Source organism: Staurois parvus, unplaced genomic scaffold (genome assembly GCF_062004578.1).
Source record: "Staurois parvus isolate SC_StPar_1 unplaced genomic scaffold, SC_StPar_1.0 ptg000965l, whole genome shotgun sequence".
In the NCBI taxonomy this organism is placed as follows: Eukaryota; Metazoa; Chordata; class Amphibia; order Anura; family Ranidae; genus Staurois; species Staurois parvus.
Window position 1 is genome coordinate 37,924 of NW_028318761.1, and position 20,965 is coordinate 58,888.

Here is a 20,965-nt window from a genome sequence, read left to right on the forward strand (position 1 = left end):
TGATCTCCATGTATAATACATAAGGGGGATATGATCTCCATGTATAATACATAAGGGGGGATATGATCTCCATGTATAATACATAAGGGGGATATTATCTGCATGTATAATACATAAGGGGGATATTATCTGCGTGTATAATACATAAGGGGGGGATATGATCTCCATGTATAATACATTAAGGGGGATATGATCTCCATGTGTAATACATAAGGGGGGATATGATCACCATGTATAATACATAAGGGGGGATATGATCACCATGTATAATACATAAGGGGGGATATGATCTCCATGTATAATACATAAGGGGGGATATGATCTCCATGTATAATACATAAGGGGGGATATGATCTCCATGTATAATACATAAGGGGGGATATGATCACCATGTATTATACATAAGGGGGATATGATCTCCATGTATAATACATAAGGGGGGATATGATCTCCATGTATAATACATAAGGGGGGATATGATCTCCATGTATAATACATAAGGGGGGATATGATCTCCATGTATAATACATAAGGGGGATATGATCTGCATGTATAATACATAAAGGGGGATATGATCTCCATGTGTAATACATAAGAGGGGGATATGATCTCCATGTGTAATACATAAGGGGGGATATGATCTCCATGTATAAGACATAAGGGGGGATATGATCTCCATGTATAATACATAAGGGGGGATATGATCTCCATGTATAATACATAAGGGGGGATATGATCTCCATGTATAATACATAAGGGGGATATGATCTCCATGTATAATACATAAGGGGGGATATGATCTCCATGTATAATACATAAGGGGGGATATGATCTCCATGTGTAATACATAAGGGGGGATATGATCTCCATGTATAAGACATAAGGGGGGATATGATCTCCATGTATAATACATAAGGGGGATATGATCTCCATGTATAATACATAAGGGGGATATGATCTCCATGTATAATACATAAGGGGGGATATGATCTCCATGTATAATACATAAGGGGGATATGATCTCCATGTATAATACATAAGGGGGGATATGATCTCCATGTATAATACATAAGGGGGATATGATCTCCATGTATAATACATAAGGGGGATATGATCTCCATGTATAATACATAAGGGGGATATGATCTGCATGTATAATACATAAGGGGGATATGATCTGCATGTATAATACATAAGGGGGGATATGATCTCCATGTATAATACATAAGGGGGATATGATCTCCATGTATAATACATAAGGGGGGATATGATCTGCATGTATAATACATAAGGGGGGATATGATCTCCATGTATAATACATAAGGGGGGGGATATGATCTCCATGTATAATACATAAGGGGGGGATATGATCTCCATGTATAATACATAAGGGGGGATGTGATCTCCATGTATAATACATAAGGGGGGATATGATCTCCATGTATAATACATAAGGGGGGATTGCTGTAGGAAAATCCTGGATTCTTTCTTGGATACACAGAATATAACATTTATAGGGAAAGTTGATCCAGGGAATATCCGATTGCCTCTCGGGGGATCAGGAAGGATTTTTTCTCCTGCAGGTGCAGATTGGTTTGTGCTTTGCTGGGTTTTTGCCTTCAGCTGTGGGTGTAGGATTATAACTTAAATTTTTCATGGTACAACTAGATGGAATGTCTGTTTTCAGCCAGACTAACTATGTAACTATGTAGGTCCCACACCGCTGCCTCCCATCTCCTGAGACTGCACTCAGTGACTTAGATCTGAGACACTACAGACATATCCCTCCACCCGGCACAGCCAGCAGATAACAGAGAAGGTCCCCTGGAAGAGTCAGGCACAAGGCAGGAGACCCCAGTCACATGTCCTGGGTGCCTACATTATGCAATGCTTAGAGTAAAAATCAACATTTTGCTGCCAGCTGAACCCCAGAACCTCCAGAAATCCAGTCTAGATACATAAATTGTGTCTGCAGCACAGAGAAGGAAGATTATCTGAGAGAAATCCAGGAATACAGGACGGGGAACACAGCTCAGGAAAGTGACCAGGGGATTACAGGCTGATATCACCCAGTCCCCGCCCTACTCTGGACCAATCAGTGAGCAGTATGGGTGGAGGAATGGATTTAGTGTTCATGACCCACCTGTGCTGATCTCTGTAGGAGTGTCCTCCTCTATAAATGTCCCCGTTATTCCATCCTCCTCCATAGACTGCTGATCATCCCTCACATACGCCTCTTCTTCTTCTGCTTTCACCTCAAATTCTATATCTATTGGATCTCCACTCTAAATCAAGAAAATAAGAGAAAATATCATCTGTAAAATATAAGGTCACATAAAACTCCACACATTGTCTCCATGAATCCATGTTCTAGATTCTCCATCCCACCAACCTTGTATTGGTGAGGGATGGTGTGACCTTCCTGTTTGGAATCCCGGGAATACAGAGGATGGGGACATCTCTCTGGTGGGTTCCTGATATTAGGTGGCTCCATCATATCCTTGTGTCCTTCTGAAAACTCCTCCATCACTCCATACTCCTCATCTTCCTCTTTATACTCTTCTTTAACATCAATATTATCATCCCCGAGGATTCCACTCTGAAAGATATAATAAAACATTCATTGTAACAAACATGCTGTGTATAAATCACAACTACCAATAATTGTCATCATCTACCTGATGATGGTGAGGGATGGTGTGACCTTCCTGTGTGGAATCCCAGGAATCCAGAGGACGGGGACATCTCTCTGGTGGGTTCCCATGACTGGATCCATCTGTAGGAAACACACACACTGACTGAATCCATTGTTTCTATGTGTTTATCAGATGATGGGGGATCTAGGTGGATCCTCCGTACTGCTCTCTCCTTTACAATAAAGTCTCCTCTTACCCGGTGATGTGAGGGGCGGCTGATTGTCCATCATGACGTCCTTGTAGAGATCCTTGTGTCCTTCTAAATATTGATATGTATCATCATGTGTGTATCATCATCTGCTGGAGATAAAAGACGTCACAGTGACTATAGAGGAAGAGGATGGACATGACTATGGGAGGAAGAATGTTAGGGAGCGAGGAGCCAGACACACAAGGAGGTGCAATTAAAGGTAGGTTTATTATACAAACACAAGACAGAGTCTATGCAAGTCCAACAGCAACAGCGGATGACTTGATAGGACAGTAGCCAGGAAGCATGGTCGCCAGAGCCGGGGTCAGAAGCCAGGAAGGAGTCTTGCCAAAGCCGAGTCTGTATCCAGGAGAGCAATGAAAAACAAAACAGGAGCTTGCTGCTGTGCAACAGAAAGGACACGAATGCAATGAACAGCTACAAACAGCAAACTTATATGTGATAAGCCGCCACCTCCTAGAGGAGCCACAGAGGGCTGAAAGCATAAAGGATCCCACAATGCTTTGCAGACACCTAAGATGGATGCCAGCACATGGAGCAGCACAAGCCCTGAGGAAAGGTAGGACCTTGACAGTACCTCCTCCTCAAGGGCCCCTCCCCCTCCGTGGCTCAACATAAGGCTTCTTGGGAAAGCGGGCGTGAAAAAAGCGGAGGAGGGCAGGAGCATGAACCCTCCTCGGGACCATAACCACGCCAATGGACCAGGAACTGCACCCGACCGCGGACCAACCAAGAGTCCAGGATGCTCATACTCCTCATGACTGTCAACCCGGATAGGACGAGGATGAGGCGGAGAGGCAGTAAAGCGATTACAGACCAGAGGCTTCAACAGGGATACATGGAAGACATTGGAGATACGCATCCCAGGAGTAAGAGCAAGGGCATAGGCAACCGGGTTCACCCTGCGGAGGATGTGGAAAGGACCAACAAAACGGGGAGCCAGTTTCGGTGCGGGCCCCCGAAGATTGAGGTTACGAATGGACAACCACACCCGATCTCCGACCTGGTATGAAGGAGCGGGCAACTGTCTACGATCACCCTGGAGCTTCTGGCGCTGAGCTGAATCCTTCAAGGACCTCTGGATCTGCCCCCATGAGGCATGCAGGGCAGAAAGATTGTTATCCACAGCCGGAATGTCCTGTGGCGAGAACAACTCAGCAATACAACAGGTTGGAACCCATAGTTGGCCATGAAGGGAGACATCCCGGAGGAGGAGTTGACAGCCGAGTTCCTCGCAAACTCTGCCCATGGCAGGAGATCGACCCAATTGTCTTGATGGTCTGAGATATAGCAGCAAAGGAATTGTTCCAGGGCCTGGTTGGAACGCTCCGCAGCCCCATTGGACTGTGGGTGGTAGGCCGAAGAGAAGGAGTGCTTGATACCCAACTGGGAGCAGAAGGCGCACCAGAACCTGGACACAAACTGGCTCCCACGGTCCGAGACTATCACCTTAGGCAACCCATGCAAGCGAAAGATCTCCCTGGCAAAAACCGTAGCCAGTTCTTGCGCAGTCGTCAATTTTCTTGAACGGAACACAATGGCACATCTTGGAGAAATGATCAATGACCAAAAGAATGACCGTATGGCCTCAAGACGCAGGGAGGTCTACAATAAAATCCATGCCCAGGTGTGACCAGGGACGCTCCCCATTGGGAATGGGTTGCAGAAGGCCCAATGGAAGATGCCAAGGAGATTTATTCTGGGCACAGACAGAACATGACGCTACATATGAGGCGATGTCGGAACGGAGAGATGGCCACCAGAATAAATGAGAAATGACCCAGGACAACTGGTTCCTCCCTGGATGACCGGCAGTCTTGGAGTTATGATAGGTACGCAGCAAGCGGGTGCGCAATCCCTCAGGTATGAAACATTTACCAGCCGGTCTCTCAGAGGGAGCATAAGTTTGAGCCACCAAAATCTGCTCCCCAAGTGGAGAAGTCAGGCTGGTACGAATGGCAGCCAGGATCTGATCCGGAGGTATGACCGAGGTCGGCTCAGAGTCCTCCCTGGACAGTTCAGAGTATTGCAGCGACAAGGCATCAGCCCTGACATTCTTGGAGCCAGGCAAATAGGAGACCACATAGTTAAAACGCGACAAGAACAGAGACCATCTGGCCTGACAGGGCGTCAACCTCTTAGCTTCCGAGAGATACATCAGGTTCTTGTGGTCAGTGAGAATGAGAACCGGAACCGAAGAACCCTCGAGCTGGTGCCTCCATTCCTTGAGAGCCTGAATAATAGCCAACAACTCCCTGTCTCCAATCTGGTAGTTGCATTCTGCAGAGGAAAGCTTCCTGGAGTAGAACCCACAGGGAAGTAGGGGTCCATCGGGTGACCGACGCTGAGACAGGAGGGCACCTACTCCCGTCTCAGATGCATCAACCTCGAGGATAAAAGGCAACCCAGGATTGGGATGAGACAGTATCAGAGCCGATGCGAAGGCGGATTTCAGAGCTTCAAAAGCTGAGATGGCCTCGGATGACCACTCGTGGGGATTATTGCCCTTCTTGGTCAGATCTGAGAGAGCCTTGGCTAGCGTGGAGAAGTTCCTGATAAACCTCCGATAATAGTTGGCGAATCCCAAAAAGCACTGAATGGACCGAAGACCACTGGGACGAGGCCACTGCAGAACCGCCAAAACCTTCTGAGGGTCCATGGAAAATCCCACAGCGGAAATGATGTAGCCCAAAAAGGCAACCTGGGATCGGTGAAATTCACACTTCTCGAGCTTACAGAAAAGCTCATTCTCACGTAACCGTTGCAGCACCTGCTTAACATCCTGGATATGAGACTCCATAGACGCAGAGTAAACCAGGATGTTGTCCAAGTAAACCACCACGCACTGCTGCAACAAGTCACAAAAGACATCATTAATGAACTCCTGAAAGACCGCGGGCGCTTTACACAACCGGAAGAGCATAACCAGGGATTCATAGTGGCCGGTTCTGGTGTTGAACGCGGTCTTCCACTCGTCACCCTCCTTGATCCGTACGAGGTTGTACGCAGCCCTAAGGTTGAGTTTAGTAAAGACTGTTGCTCCCTTGAGGCAGTCGAACAACTCGGTAATCAACGGAATTGGGTAAGCATTCTTAATCGTGATTCGATTGAGACCCCTAAAATCAATGCAAGGCCTCAATTCACCGCCCTTCTTTTTCACGAAGAAAAAGCCAGCTCCTGCTGGAGAAGTAGACTTGCGAATGTGCCCCCGGGAGAGCGCATCCACAACGTACTCCTCCATGGCCTGATTCTCCGCAACCGAAAGAGGATACACCCTGCCACGAGGAGGAGTGGCACCGGGTTGTAAGGTTATGCCACAATTGTATGGACGATGAGGAGGCAGAGCACCAGCGCGCACCTTGTCAAACACGTCCAGGTACTCCCCATAGTCAGTGGGCAACACAGAGTCCGAGGAGGCACACAACACCTTAACAGGTCCACGCATGCAATCGGCCCCACACTGTGGAGACCACGAGAGAATCTCGGCCGACCGCCAATCAAAGGTTGGTTGGTGGTGATTAGAGGTTTATCTTTGCGGGAAACCGGGGACGAGGAAACTCCACCCAAGATCTTCCCCCGACAGGATCTCAGGTGCGAGCGTTTCCCGGAAGGACCGGAAAGGACAGCCAAAAATGCCCACCGAGACCACAGTACAGGCAGCGACCCTCCCAATGCCGAGAGGCCCGCTGCCCCTTAGAAAGGCGAGCAAACCCCAGCTGCATGGGCTCACCTCCAGACAAGCCATCCTCAGGAGGCGTGGGAGGAGAGGGAGGAACGGGTGGGACAGAAAACGTAGGCGCCAATCGGTTAGGAGGCCTCTGCATACGCTCCTTAAAGTGAAGGCCTCTCCCTGAGCCTGGTGTCAATCAGGATTAGGAAGGAAATGAGTGCTTCAAGCTCCACAGGCAGTTCTTTGGCTCCAATCTCGTCCTTCAACGCTTCTGAGAGCCTCATTGTTCCAACCCACCTCTGCCGCCAGGGTACGAAATTCTTTGGCGTACTCGGCAACGGTTCGTGAACCCTGATGCATGGACATGAGCAGCTTAGCAGCAGAGGCGGAGCGAGCCGGTACGTCGAATACCTTAAGGAAGGAGGCAACAAAACCGGCAAACTCGTGAATCACAGGGTTATTGTTTTCCCATAAGGGATTTGCCCATGCCAAAGCCTTGTCCAAGAGCAGCAAGATTAGGAAGCCCACCTTTGACCTCTCAGTAGGAAAAGCGTGGGTTATCAATTCAAAATATATGCCCACTTGGTTAAGGAAACCCCGACACTGACTCGGCTCACCCCCAAAGCACTGTGGAAGGGGGGCTGAACCAGTCATACCTCTGGGCACCGCAGGTGCAGCAGCAGATGCGGAGGTAGGCGCAACAACCGGAGCAACAGCGGGAGTGACCACAGGAGTGACAACCGGCCTAATAGCACCAGGAGTAAGGTGCGCAGTGCGTGCAAGCAGCGTCTGAAACACCTGAGCGAACTGATCCAAAAAGAGATCCTGATGATCAAGTCTGGCAACCAACATAGGGAGCGAGGGCGTACCTGCACCGTCAGGATTCATGACATTCGTGCAGTGTCAGGGAGCGAGGAGCCAGACACACAAGGAGGTGCAATTAAAGGTAGGTTTATTATACAAAAACAAGACAGAGTCTATGCAAGTCCAACAGGAACAGCGGATGACTTGATAGGACAGTAGCCAGGAAGGATTGTCACCAGAGCCGGGGGCAGAAGCCAGGAAGGATGGTCGCCAGAGTCGGGGTCAGAAGCCAGGAAGGATGGTCGCCAGAGCCGGGGTCAGAAGCCAGGAAGGATGGTCGCCACAGCCGGGGTCAGAAGCCAGGAAGGATGGTCGCCAGAGCCGGGGTCAGAAGCCAGGAAGGATGGTCACCAGAGCCGAGGTCAGAAGCCAGGAAGGATGGTCGCCAGAGCCGGGGTCAGAAGCCAGGAAGGATGGTCGCCGGAGCTGGGGTCAGAAGCCAGGAAGGATGGTCGCCGGAGCCGGGGTCAGAAGCCAGGAAGGATGGTCGCCAGAGCCGGGGTCAGAAGCCAGGAAGGATGGTCTGAGGGAGGAGCTGCAGAGGGCTGAAAGCATAAAGGATCCCACAATGCTTTGCAGACACCTAAGATGGATGCCAGCACATGGAGCAGCAGAAGCCCTGAGGAAAGGTAGGACCTTGACAAAGAGGACGGACATGACTATGGAGGAAGAGAACGGACATGACTATGGAGGAAGAGGACGGACATGACTATGGAGGAAGAGGACGGACATGACTATGGAGGAAGAGGACAGACATGACTATGGAGGAAGAGGACAGACATGACTATGGAGGAAGAGGACAGACATGACTATGGAGGAAGAGGACGGACATGACTATGGAGGAAGAGGATGGACATGACTATGGAGGAAGAGGATGGACATGACTATGGAGGAAGAGGATGGACATGACTATGGAGGAAGAGGATGGACATGACGGGGGGTTACTGGGTGTAAATAGAACATCTTATTACCGTTTTATGACTGTAGTCTGTGTCTGGTCTGTGCTTGAGAATCATCCCCCCCATTCATGTGATCCTTTTCAGTTCCTAATTGGGGCGGAGATGAGTGCTCATTTGGCCATCTCCTGATAAGTTTAGAACAGCTTATGGGGGGAGATCACTGATGGGGTGCTGCTTTTGAGTGAGTGCTGCGTTGATGGAGTGCTATGAAGCACTTGGACTAAAGCAGTTGAACTAAAGCAGAACTCAAGCAGCAGGAAGATACAACAAGAAACTCTCCTGCATGCTGGACAGACTGCAAGCAAACACCCTGGGAAACATCTCCTACAAGTCTGAGTCCCACTCCGTGTACCTTTAATATGTCCCCTCTACTCCTCCTTTTCATATTACTTTCCTGCGTTCCCCAAATCTCACTTCTTTACCCCTCCGCTCCACCCCAAAACTTGTAAATCTCCCCCTCACTGCTACCATCTCCCTACTACTGCTCTCATCACCTCCTGCTGATACTTCACTCCCCTGCTGACCCAAACACCAGGACTGGAAGGCATGTGCACTCATGTACATCCCGCTCCCATCTTACTTTCCTCACCCTCCTTCTTCTCCTAACCTCTGGGGATATCTCCCCAAACCCTGGTCCTCCACTATCTCACCCCCACACCAGGCACCCTCCTTCTCCTAACCTCTGGGGATATCTCCCCAAACCCTGGTCCTCCACTATCTCACCCCCGCACCAGGCACCCTCCTTCTCCTAACCTCTGGGGATATCTCTCCAAACTCTGGTCCTCCAGTATCTCACCCCAGCACCAGGCACCCTCCTTCTCCTAACCTCTGGGGATATCTCCCCAAACCCTGGTTCTCCAGTATCTCACCCCAGCACCAGTCACCCTCCTTCTCCTAACCTCTGGGGATATATCCCCAAACCCTGGTCCTCCACTATCTCACCCCGACACCAGGCACCCGCTTTCCTCCAGGAATAGCCACAATCCCCTCAATTTAATATCAGTCCCCGTGCTCCCAAAAACCACCCTCCCTTTTTCATGTGCGCTCTGGAATGCCCGCTCTGTCTGTAATAAGCTCACCTCTGTCCATGACCTTTTTGTCTCCCGCTCCCTTAACCTACTAGCAATTACAGAAACCTGACTCCAAGCAGCAGATTCTGCTTCCACCGCAGCACTTCCCTATGGAGGCCTCCTCTGGACCCACTCACCCAGACCCAGTGGTCAGAAAGGTGGTGGGGTTGGTTTGCTTCTATCCCCACTGAGCACCTTTCAAGTCCTCCCTAACCCTCCCTCTCTATCCTTCTCTTCTTTTGAGACTCACTGCATCCGGCTGTTTTCTCCCATTTCTCTGAGGATTGCAGTGATCTATCGGCCTCCTGGACCCGTGTCCCGCTTTCTTGATGATTTCTCCGCCTGGCTACCCTACTTTCTCTCCTCTGAACTACCCGCTATCATTCTCAGAGATTTTACCATTCCTATTAATGTCAACAACCCGGCTACATCCCAACTCTTCAACATAACCTCATCTTTTCATTAACACAATGTATACAGTCCTCCACTCACTCTGATGGGAATACATTAGACCTTGTTTTCTCCCATCTTTGCACTCCCTACAACCTCACAAACACCCCCTTTCCTCTCTCTGATCACAATCTCATCACCTTCACAGTCTCCTTGTCTTCAAACACCTATCCCTCCAAGCAGCAAACAATTACCAGCAGAAACCTTCACAACTTGAACCCGGCTCCTTTCCACTCTGCAACTGACCAACTCTATGACAGAATCTCTCCCCTGTCCTGCCCTGACCTGGCCACTGCTGTCTACAACTGTAAGGGACCACCCGGCGGTACCACTAGCACTCCACTGATCAGGCGTCCCCAGCGTACGGAGTCTAAGCCCCAGAGTACTTGTTCACCAGAGCCCCTGATGGTGGGGATGGACTTGGAGTACCCCGGGACAAGGTCGTGACTACTGAGGACACCCGTCAGTGGTAGGGGTATTCGCCAGGGGCTCCCACGGGAGAGAGCCAGGTATGAGGAGGTCTGGAGACCCCGTAGAGAGGGATGGATGGATGGATGGCTGAGCAAGTGCAAAGTCAGGCAGGCCGGGTCGGTAACTATGGGGACGGTGCGGTACAGAGCAGCGGGCAGAGAATAGTCGGGTCACACACCAGGTCAGCAGCAGCAGGTCAGATCCAATAGGGGGCATCCAGGAGAGAGGTCAGGCAAGCAAGGGTCAATACAGGAGAAAGCAGCAAGGTCAGGGCACAATCCGGGTCAGCAACTCACTAGAAACAGGTTCACAGGTTCACAGGATACAAGGAGACCAGAAGGCACTGAATGACAGCTCAGGGCCATTTAAATATCCCGCCCTGCTCTGTCATTGGTGCCAGGCGCGCGCCCGCGGTCTCTACTGCGCATGCGCAAACTCAATTGCCGCAGTCGGCCAGGTCCCAGCGCCCACGTCCCTGCACAGGGCAATGCACTGCGCCGAGCCCAGCGCCGCGGCGATCCCCGACAACAACAGTTCACTGTCATCCACATTAGACTCACTTGCTCCTCTAACACGAAGCATCAGGCCCCGACCGTTACATCCGTGGCAGACTGACCACACCAGACATCTTAAATGACATAGTCAAGCACTGGAGCGATTGTGGTGTAAAACCAAATCTCAGCAAGCATTCACCTTATATAAATCTGCTTTCTCCATATACAATTCCTCCCTCCATGCTGCCAAACAAGACGACTTTGTCACTCTGATCAATACCTTGTCATCCAGCCCTCGTCATCTCTTCTCTACGTTTACCTCTCTACTTTCTCCACCTCCACCCAGTACCTCACTCACTGCTCACGAGATTGCAAATCATTTCAAAAACAAGACTAATACAATTTGTAGGGGCATCTCCACTGCACAGACATCCATCCCACTTAGCATACCTTATACTAAACCTCCCTCAACACTTTCCTCTTCTGGCCTCACTACTACCGAAGAGGTCACTAAGGTTTTCTCAGAAGCCCGTCTCACCACCTGCCCCCTGGATCCTGTCCCCTCAAAACTACTACGGTCATCCTCTTCTTCCATCCTATGCTCCCTCACTCACATCTTCAATCTTTCCCTCTCTACTGGTGCCTTCCCCTTCCCTCTAAAGCATGCGCACATCACTCCCATACTTAACAAGCCCTCCCTGGACCCCACCAACCTGAACAACTTAAGACCCATCTCCCTGCTGCCATTTACCTCTAAACTCCTAGAACGCTTAGTCTACAATCACCTGAGCTCCCACCTCACTGACAACAACCTTCTTCACCCTTTACAGTCTGGCTTTTACTCACTACACTCCACTGAAACTGCCCTACTAAAACTCACTAATGATCTACTAACTGCTAAAACCAATGGCCACTACTCCGTATTTATCCCAACCAACGGCCACTACTCCATACTCATCCCAACCAACGGCCACTACTCAGTACTCATCCCAACCAACGGCAACTACTCCGTACTCATCCCAAACAATGGCCACTACTCTGTACTCATCCTAAACAACGGCCACTACTCTGTACTCATCCCAAACAACGGCCACTACTCTGTACTCATCCCAAACAACGGCCACTACTCCGTACCCATCCCAAACAATGGCCACTACTCTGTACTCATCCCAACCAATGGTCACTACTCCGTACTCATCCCAACCAATGGTCACTACTCCGTACTCATCCCAACCAATGGTCACTACTCCGTACTCATCCCAACCAATGGTCACTACTCCGTACTCATCCCAACCAATGGTCACTACTCCGTACTCATCCCAACCAATGGTCACTACTCCGTACTCATCCCAACCAATGGCCACTACTCCGTACTCATCCCAACCAATGGCCACTACTCCGTACTAATCCCAACCAATGGCCACTACTCCATACTAATCCCAACCAATGGCCACTACTCCATACTAATCCCAACCAATGGCCACTACTCCATACTAATCCCAACCAATGGCCACTACTCCATACTCATCCCAACCAATGGCCACTACTCCATACTCATCCCAGCCAATGGCCACTACTCTTACTACTTGACCTCTCTGCGGCTTTTGATACAGTTGACCATCCTCTCCTCCTCAAAAAACTACACTCTCTTGGCCTCCGAGACTCTGCTCTCTTCTGGTTCTCCTCCTACCTATCGCAGCACTCCTTCAGTGTTACCGGTAACTCTGCCTCCTCCTCTTCACGCCCTCTCTCTGTAGGGGGTCACTCAAGGTTCTGTCCTTGGACCCCTTCTCTCAATCTACACCTCCTCCCTTGGTCACTTGAAAAACTCCCATGGCTTTAAGTACCATCTCTATACTGATGACACACAAATCTATCTTTCTACCCCTCACCTCACCCCTTCAGTCTCCTCCTCACCTCACCCCTTCAGTCTCCTCCTCACCTCACCACTTCAGTCTCTTCTCGCATTACTAACCTACTAAGTGACATATCGGCATGGATGTCACTCCACTTCCTCAAACTCAATCTTTCCAAAACTGAGCTCTTAGTATTCCCTCCAGCCCCGTGACCCCCCCCCCCGACTTCTCCATCAATATCAATCAACACAATCATCAATCCCTCCCCTCATGCCAGGGTACTAGGTGTAATCCTAGACTCCCATCTGTCCTTTCACCGCCAAATCCAATCACTGTCCAAATCTTGTAGACTTCACCTCCGCAACACCTCCAACCTTCCCAACATCTCCAAGATATGGCGGTTCTTAACCTCGGAAACCACTAAGCAACTTATTCACTCCCTGGTTATCTCTCACCTTGACTATTGTAACTCCCTCCTCATTGGCCAACCTCATCACAGGCTATCCCCTCTTCAGTCTATCATGAATGCTGCTGCAGACTGATCCACCTTACTAATCGCTCCATATCTGCCACCCCTCTCTGCCAATCCCTCCACTGACCTCCACTCAGTGTCCTCCACCCCTCTCTGCCAATCCCTCCACTGGCCTCCACCCCTCTCTACCAATCCTTCCACTCCTCTCTGCCAATCCCTCCACTGACCTCCGCTCAGTGTCCTCCACCCCTCTCTGCCAATCCCTCCACTGGCCTCCACTCAGTGTCCTCCACCCCCCTCTGCCAATCCCTCCATTGGCCTCCACCCCTCTCTGCCAATCCCTCCACTGGCTTCCCATTGTCCAATGGATAAAATTCAAAACAATAACATATAAAGCCATTTATAACTCCGCCCCAAATTACATCACTGATCTCATCTCTAAATATCACACAAACCGTCCTCTCAGCTCCTCACAAGACCTCCTACTCTCTAGCTCCCTTGTTTCCTCCTCCCATACTCATCTCCAGGACTTGTCCAGAGCTTCCCCCATCCTCTGGAACTCTCTACCCCAATCTATCAGACTATCGCCTACTCTGCTCACTTTTAGGTGATATCTGAAAACCGATCTCTTCAGGGAAGCCTATCCTGCCCTCAGCTAATAATGGAATCTTCTATTCCTCCTACCAGTCCATCCCCCACAGTTACAACCTTTTGTACTACTAGCCCCTCCCTCCTAGATTGTAAGCACGAGGAGCAGGGCCCTCCTAACTCTCTTGTATTGAACTGTATTGTTGCTGTATTGTCTCCCGTTATATTGTAAAGCGCTGAGCAAACTGTTGGCGCTATATAAATCCTGTATAATAATAATAATTACCTCCTCTACTGCCACGTCCACCAACCTCTCCAATCTCCTTCAGACCACACGGAACATCTTCTCTTTATTCCAGATCACTTCCTGTCTGTTCCTGACATCACTTCCTATCAGTACCCGACATCACTTCCTGTCTATATTCCATAGAGAAGTCCTGTCTGGGTAGTAGAAATGAGATCACCATCTTGTTGAGTTCAGAGGAACTGCAGCCCCAGAATGTCCCATCCTTCATATCGGAGAGAGAGAGACAGACTACCCAGAATATCCCATCCTTCATATCAGAGACTGAGACAGACTACCCAGAATGTTCCGTCCTTCATATCAGAGACAGACTTCCCAGAATGTCCTGTCCTTCATATCAGAGACCGAGACAGACTACCCAGAATGTCCTGTCCTTCATATCAGAGAGAGAGAGACAGACTACCCAGAATATCCCATCCTTCATATCAGAGAGAGACAGACTACCCAGAATATCCCATCCTTCATATCAGAGACTGAGACAGACTACCCAGAATGTTCTGTCCTTCATATCAGAGCCAGACTTCCCAGAATGTCCTGTCCTTCATATCAGAGACCGAGACAGACTACCCAGAATGTCCTGTCCTTCATATCAGAGAGAGAGATAGAAGGACTACCCAGAATGTCCGTCCTTCATATCAGAGAGAGAGACAGACTACCCAGAATGTCCCATCCTTCATATCAGAGAGACAGACTACCCAGAATGTGCCATCCTTCATATCAGAGAGAGATAGACTACCCAGAATGTCCCATCCTTCATATCAGAGAGAGACAGAATACCCAGAATGTCCCGTCCTTCATATCAGAGACCAAGACAGACTACCCAGAATGTTGCATCCTTCATATCAGAGACCGAGAAAGACTACCCAGAATGTCCCGTCCTTCATATCTGAGAGAGAAAGACTACCCAAAATGTCCCATCCTTCATATCAGAGAGAGACAGACTACCCATAATGTCCCGTCCTTCATATCAGAGATCGAGACAGACTACCCAGAATGTCCCATCCTTCATATCAGAGAGAGAGACAGACTACCCAGAATCTCCCATCCAGGGGCGGACTGACCATTTGGAAACTTGGGCACTGCCCGAGGGCCCAGGATCAGTAGGGGGCCCCATGAGATGCCCCTGGTACCTTTTTCATAGGCTTTTTTTAGTTTGGGCAAGGGAACAGGGGCCCCATGATCCCCTATTGCCCGGGGGCCCCATGAGTTGTCAGTCCGCTCCTGCTCCCATCCTTCCTATAAGAGAGAGACAGACTACCCAGAACGTCCCGTCCTTCATATCAGAGAGAGACAGATTACCCAGAATGTCCCATCCTTCATATCAGAGACCAAGACAGACTACACAAAATCTCCCATCCTTTCTGTCAGAGTGAGACAGACTACCCAGAATGTCCCATCCTTCATATCAAAGAGAGAGAGACAGACTACCCAGAATGTCCCATCCTTATATCAGAGAGAGAGTCAGACTACCCAGAATGTCCCATCCTTATATCAGAGAGAGTCAGACTACACAGAATGTCCCATCCTTATATCAGAGAGAGTCAGACTACCCAGAATGTCCCATCCTTCATATCAGACAGCCAGCCAGCTCTTGAAGGCTGGTAGGAAAGAACCCTAAGGGTACCTAAGGGCTTGACTAGAAGAAGAAAAAGTGCCAAGACTCCTCCACAGGGGTAAGCAGAGAGAAGAAATATGGTGCAACCCATATGGTGCACAAAACACCAGCAGGTCATAAGGATGCACAGGGACCCATGTGCCTAAACACCCATCGGTGCCTCTAAGCAAAACTGCCTACATCTAATCACGGAGCATGGTCCAACAAAGCATCCTCAGCTGAGGAGAGGGGAATGGGGGGAAGGGATCCTAGATTGTCTACCTGATTAGGAACAGGAGCAAGGGAAGGAGTCTGGAGGAACTGCACATCGGTCATCAAATGAGAACTTACCCTCCAGTGACCAGGTCCCACAAAGGTCTCCAGGCAGACTCCCTACCTGCTGGGGGAACTAGCAGCAGGACCCAAGCATGATCTTCTTGCTGACAATGTGGAGAGCACAGGGCCATCCAGCAATTAAATCTTCCTGCCAGGTGGGAAATCAACAGCTTTCAGGTACTGAATCAGAAGAGAACCAGACAGCAAATTCTTATCTCCAAGGAGGACAGCATAGTGAAACGTAACACTCTCAGTGCAGTACAGCATAGGGACTAGGCCACTAGACCTGCCACAGGGAAAACTCCCAGACCATTCCATAGGGGAAGACTCTTCAACACGTGAGGGATTTCCAGTGGAGCTCAGGTCAGAGTACCAAGTCATGGAGGGGATGCTTGATGAGACAGGAACTGTTCTCAGGAAACAGATTGGAGCCCCAAGACTTTCATGGTGAAGGGAAGAAAATACCCCTTTCAGACAAAAAGGCAGACAGGTAATATCTGGAAGTACTTAGTCTAGAGAGACCATTTGGATGTTTTGTCCCAAGTTCAGGCCCCCAGGCATGAGGGATTGATGACAAGCACTGAGTTACAATTGAAAAAGGGAGTCTAACTTATGAGCGTAATTCCTTGGCACCCTACACACCCTGAAAGATGAGGGAGGGAGAACGATCCTGACTTATAAGGGGAGGAATTAGAACCCTAAAGCACAGGTGTCAAACTGGTGACCCTCCAACTGTTGCCAAACATCAAGTCCCATTAGGCATTGCAAGATTGACAGTTACAAGCATGACTCCCAAAGGCAGAGGCATGATAGGACTTGTAGTTTTGCAACAGCTGGAGGGCCACCAGTTTGACACCCCTGCCCTAAAGGAAATGAGCAACCTTGCCCAACAGTGACCTTTAAAAAACCCAAGGGGTACGGGTAGTACATCTATAAGGTTTGAAACAACCACTTTAAATCTGTGTCCACTTCAGGAGACTGCAATGACCCCAACCAGAGGTAAATTGTTGGAACTCTCAGAGACAATGACAAGGTTAACATGACCAGCATGAATAGAAGTTTTAGGCCAATCACAGACATAATCTGCAGGGGACCATTTAGAGCCTTTGAGGGTAGAGTGCACCGATATCTGAGCAAAAACAGCCAGAAAGTCCAAAGGGGAGACTGAGGTCCCTGTGGACATGGGGGATACCTTGGCCAAACACGAGAGAGCTTTGGTAGACTTCAATAAAGATGATCCAGTGACAATAGGGGTCCAAGGTTCTGAATTACAGGTGTCAATTCCTTCTGGGAAAACTAAGGTAAACGTGCACAGAAGCACTCTAGGACTATAAACCGAGTTCATCCCTGGCAGTTGGACAATCCTGGCTGTCTTAGTGAAGACATGTTGTGTTTGTACAGTGGTAATTCAACTAGGCCCAATGTGAGGCAAGGTTTTAAGTCTCATAAACCCAGGCAGCTCGGGCTGAGGGTTTCAGGTGGCCGGGGGTGACCAAGTCAGTGTAGGCAGGGAGATCCATGTGATGCTTCAAGAGCAACGGCAGAATGATGCTTCCTCCAAGCTGAATAGAGAGAAAGAGAAGTCAGAGCTCCACCCAGTGAATGCCATCAGCACTCGATTCCTCGGCCTTAACTCTTAGTGGTGGGAAATTTAAAAATGGTGGCCATCAATGAGGTAGCTCCCAGTGCTTTATCACAACTGGCTCTGCTCACTAAGTGATTCTTCAAAGACAGGATCAGACCTGTGACCGCAGCACAACTCTGGACCCGAAAGCACTCCTCAGCTAACTAAAACAGTACACCCTGGCCTGAAGAGCACCAGGATGAAAAGCCCAGTGCCCAATGGTTACATTCCAGGCTAGGCTCACATATACAGTCCAGGAGGGTCTGGCCTCAAAAGCTAGTGCTGAGAAAACACTGATCAGGATAGCTGATCAAGATCATCTGAGTTCACCAAAGAACCTTGATAGATTGATTGATGTCACCAAGGAACCTTGATTGATTGAAATAACCAAGGAATCTTGATTGAGGTCACCAAGAAACCTTGATTGATTGAAGTCACTAAGGAACCTTGATTGAGGTCACAAAGAAACCTTGATTGATGTTACCAATGAACCTGTCACAGTCTGGGTCAGGTTCAGAGACCAGTTGCTACAGCAGTTGTAAGGCTTACCTGAAACCAGCAGGATTGGTACACCAGCGGCCCACCCTGGGAATGACAGAGGCTCACCTGAGGTGTGGGGTCTAAGCATCCACCGGTCTTCCCCAGAGCTTCTAATGGTGGAGATGGATTTGGCTGCGTGTGAATGCCAGGTCGCAGATCTCAGGATCACCCCACCAGGGAATGAATAGGCTGGAAACCAAAAGCGGATCAAACAGTTCAGGGATCAAAACAGAAGCGGAGTCAGTCACACGCCAAGGGTCGGTCACCAATGGTAGTACATAGGATGAGGCAGAATCGTAGTCAGTAGCAAGCCAAAGGTCGATAATGTAGATGAAGACGGCAGCAGGAACAGTAAGAGGGATATTGGCTGGGAAGGCACAATAATCTGGCAAAGAGGAAGTGCAGAGGAATGGCTTATATAGGAAGTTCATGGGAGGAGCAAGGAGTTCAAGGTTCAAGAGAAAACAGGGCCAAGGCAGGATCATCCAAAGAATTGTCAAGGGAGCTGTCCAGAATTCCAGGTGGCTCAGTGAGAAGAAACATTGTCTCTCACTGCAGAAGTCCCAGGTTCGATCCCAGGCTCTGACAGTACTCCCCAACTCACAGGACATCCCCTGGACGTCTTAGGACCAGGCTTGTGTGGAAACCTCTGGTGGAATTCTCTTGTTAGTCCCAAGAATTTTCCTCTTGCCCATATCCTTCCCATTGGACAAGATATTGCAACTTTCCTCTAAACATCCTAGAATCAAGAATCTTCTCCACCACATATTCTTCTTCACCCTGTACCTCAACAGGTGGAGGAGGTAGAAGAATTCTTCCAGAGAAAAGGATTGTTGTGAAATGGTTTGAAAAGCTATATATGAAAAACCGGGTGAATCTTCATACTGTCAGGAAGTTTTAAGCGAAAGGTAACTGGGTTGATCTGAGCAGAAATCTGTAAAGGACCCACAAACTTTTGACCCAACTTAGCAGATGGCACATGTACCTTCAAATTCTTTGTTGATAACCAAACTTTGTCACCCACATGAAACGTAGGAAGTGCTCTCCGGTGTCTGTCAGCCGTCTTTTTGTAATATTCCTGAGCTTCCCTCAAAGTCTCAATCAATTTCTCCTGAATCTCCTGCAATGTTGTTAGTCTGTTGGTAACAGCAGGAATTGGAGTTGTGATAGGGAGATCCGGAATAAAAACTGGATGATAACCGGTGTTTAAGTAAAAAGGGACTTTGAGAGGTGGAACTATGTTTAGAATTGTTGTATGCAAACTCTGCAGTGGGAAGACAGTCCACCCAGTCATCCTGAAGATAAGTGACAAAGCATCGAAGATACTGCTCCATTGTTTGATTAGTTCTCTCAGTCTGACTATTAGACTGGGGATGAAAAGCAGAGGACAGATTGATTGTAACACCCAAGGCTGAGCAAAAGCTTTTCCAAAATTTCGAAGTAAACTGCACACTTCTGTCAGACACCACGTCATCAGGGATTCCATGCAGTTTAAATACTTCTCGAACCATTAGTTCTGCAGTCTGTTCAGCAGTGGGCACCCCCTTCACTGGAACAAAATGGGCCATTTTTGTGAGACGGTCAACCACCACCAAAATGGTGATCATTCCTTTTGAGGGAGGTAAATCCACCACAAAATCCATAGAAATAGACCCCCATGGTCTCGATGGAACAGGGAGTGGCTGAAGCAACCCCAAAGGAGAGGCTCGGGGAGTTTTATTGCGTGCACAGGTCAAGGATGAGGCCACATAGCGTTTGACATCCTTCTTGTACCCCGGCCACCAAAAGGAACGTGACAACAGTTCTTCAGGTCTTAGTAACTCCAAAATGCCCAGCAAGTTTGGAATCATGAACCAACTTGAGAGCTTCCACCCGAACAGACTCAGGTACATAAAGATGATGTCCTTGAATCCAAAAGCCATTCTTGTACACTGTGGTGGTTTATGTAAGAATTTATTCTACTTATGAAGGGCGGTGTCCTTTTCCCTTAAATAAAATATTACAGTGCCTCCAGCCGTTAAAATACGGCAAATATTTAATGAACCAATAATTTGGACACCTTAATAATTTGATCACCACTTATTAATATACCTTGAGTCCTTTTAGCCAGTATGATTTCATACCATATACACAAAAATTGTCTTATAATACATAAATATATAAATTTATTTATGTACAAAAATTATATATATATTAACACAAAACGCAAAAGACTGGTAATAAATGGATACTGGTACACACGATCAAAAATATAATATACCAATACTATACACCAAACAATTCTAATAATGATAATAAAGATTACAATTAAATTTAGTGATAAATGGTAATTTAGAGTACTTCAGAGGTCATTTTCTCCCAAAACGTGGCCATAGGAATCTGAGAAAATATTCCCTGATAAATCGTACTATAACCAATAAAAATTAATTAATTATGCAATATGTAGATTTCAATATAACACCAAACAATTTCTAGCAGTAATAATATGGATCTCTCTATCTATATATAAACACCCAATGCAGTTATTATCACCCCAATGCAATTATTATCACTCTATACAAGAGAGGAAATATACAATACAATATTAATTTTAAACAGTCTCACCACACCCAGAACCTGGATTATGATGCCTCCCCAGTGGATTCAGCTGGCAATTGAAACACCTTCAGAAGAATGGCCGCAGGGAGCTAGTGAGTGAGAGCAATAGGTGGTGGTGTTGAAAAATGTAGGAGGGTAGAAGTTCAGAGATTTAGAAGTTTAGTAGAA

At 48.3% G+C, this 20,965-nt stretch overlaps 1 protein-coding gene across 2 annotated transcripts; it reads right to left on the minus strand.

Moving 5' to 3' along the window:
• Positions 1-1,980: 1,980 nt before the first annotated feature.
• LOC149441603 (uncharacterized) lies at positions 1,981-14,159 on the minus strand. 2 transcript variants are annotated; one of them, XM_089657094.1, is made up of 5 exons: positions 14,088-14,159; positions 2,893-2,993; positions 2,679-2,776; positions 2,393-2,599; positions 1,981-2,285 (listed from the first exon to the last, which is right to left on the minus strand). In XM_089657094.1, the coding sequence occupies exons 2-5, from the start codon at positions 2,924-2,926 to the stop codon at positions 2,133-2,135; spliced, it is 492 nt and encodes a 163-aa protein (XP_089513220.1). In that variant the 5' UTR covers positions 2,927-2,993; positions 14,088-14,159; the 3' UTR covers positions 1,981-2,132. The 2 variants fall into 2 exon arrangements, with proteins under 2 accessions (XP_089513220.1, XP_089513219.1); XM_089657093.1 differs by having other exon boundaries at positions 2,893-2,996; positions 14,088-14,143.
• Positions 14,160-20,965: the final 6,806 nt, after the last annotated feature.

Bases quoted from the DNA above. Each gene is read 5' to 3' on its own strand.
- LOC149441603 (XM_089657094.1), bottom strand. From the start codon at position 2,926: ATGATGGACAATCAGCCGCCCCTCACATCACCGG. The intron at 2,777-2,892 runs GTAAGAGGAGAC...TGTTTCCTACAG, and splicing joins GCCGCCCCTCACATCACCGG to ATGGATCCAGTCATGGGAAC. The intron at 2,286-2,392 runs GTTGGTGGGATG...TTCTTGATTTAG, and splicing joins CCATCCCTCACCAATACAAG to AGTGGAGATCCAATAGATAT.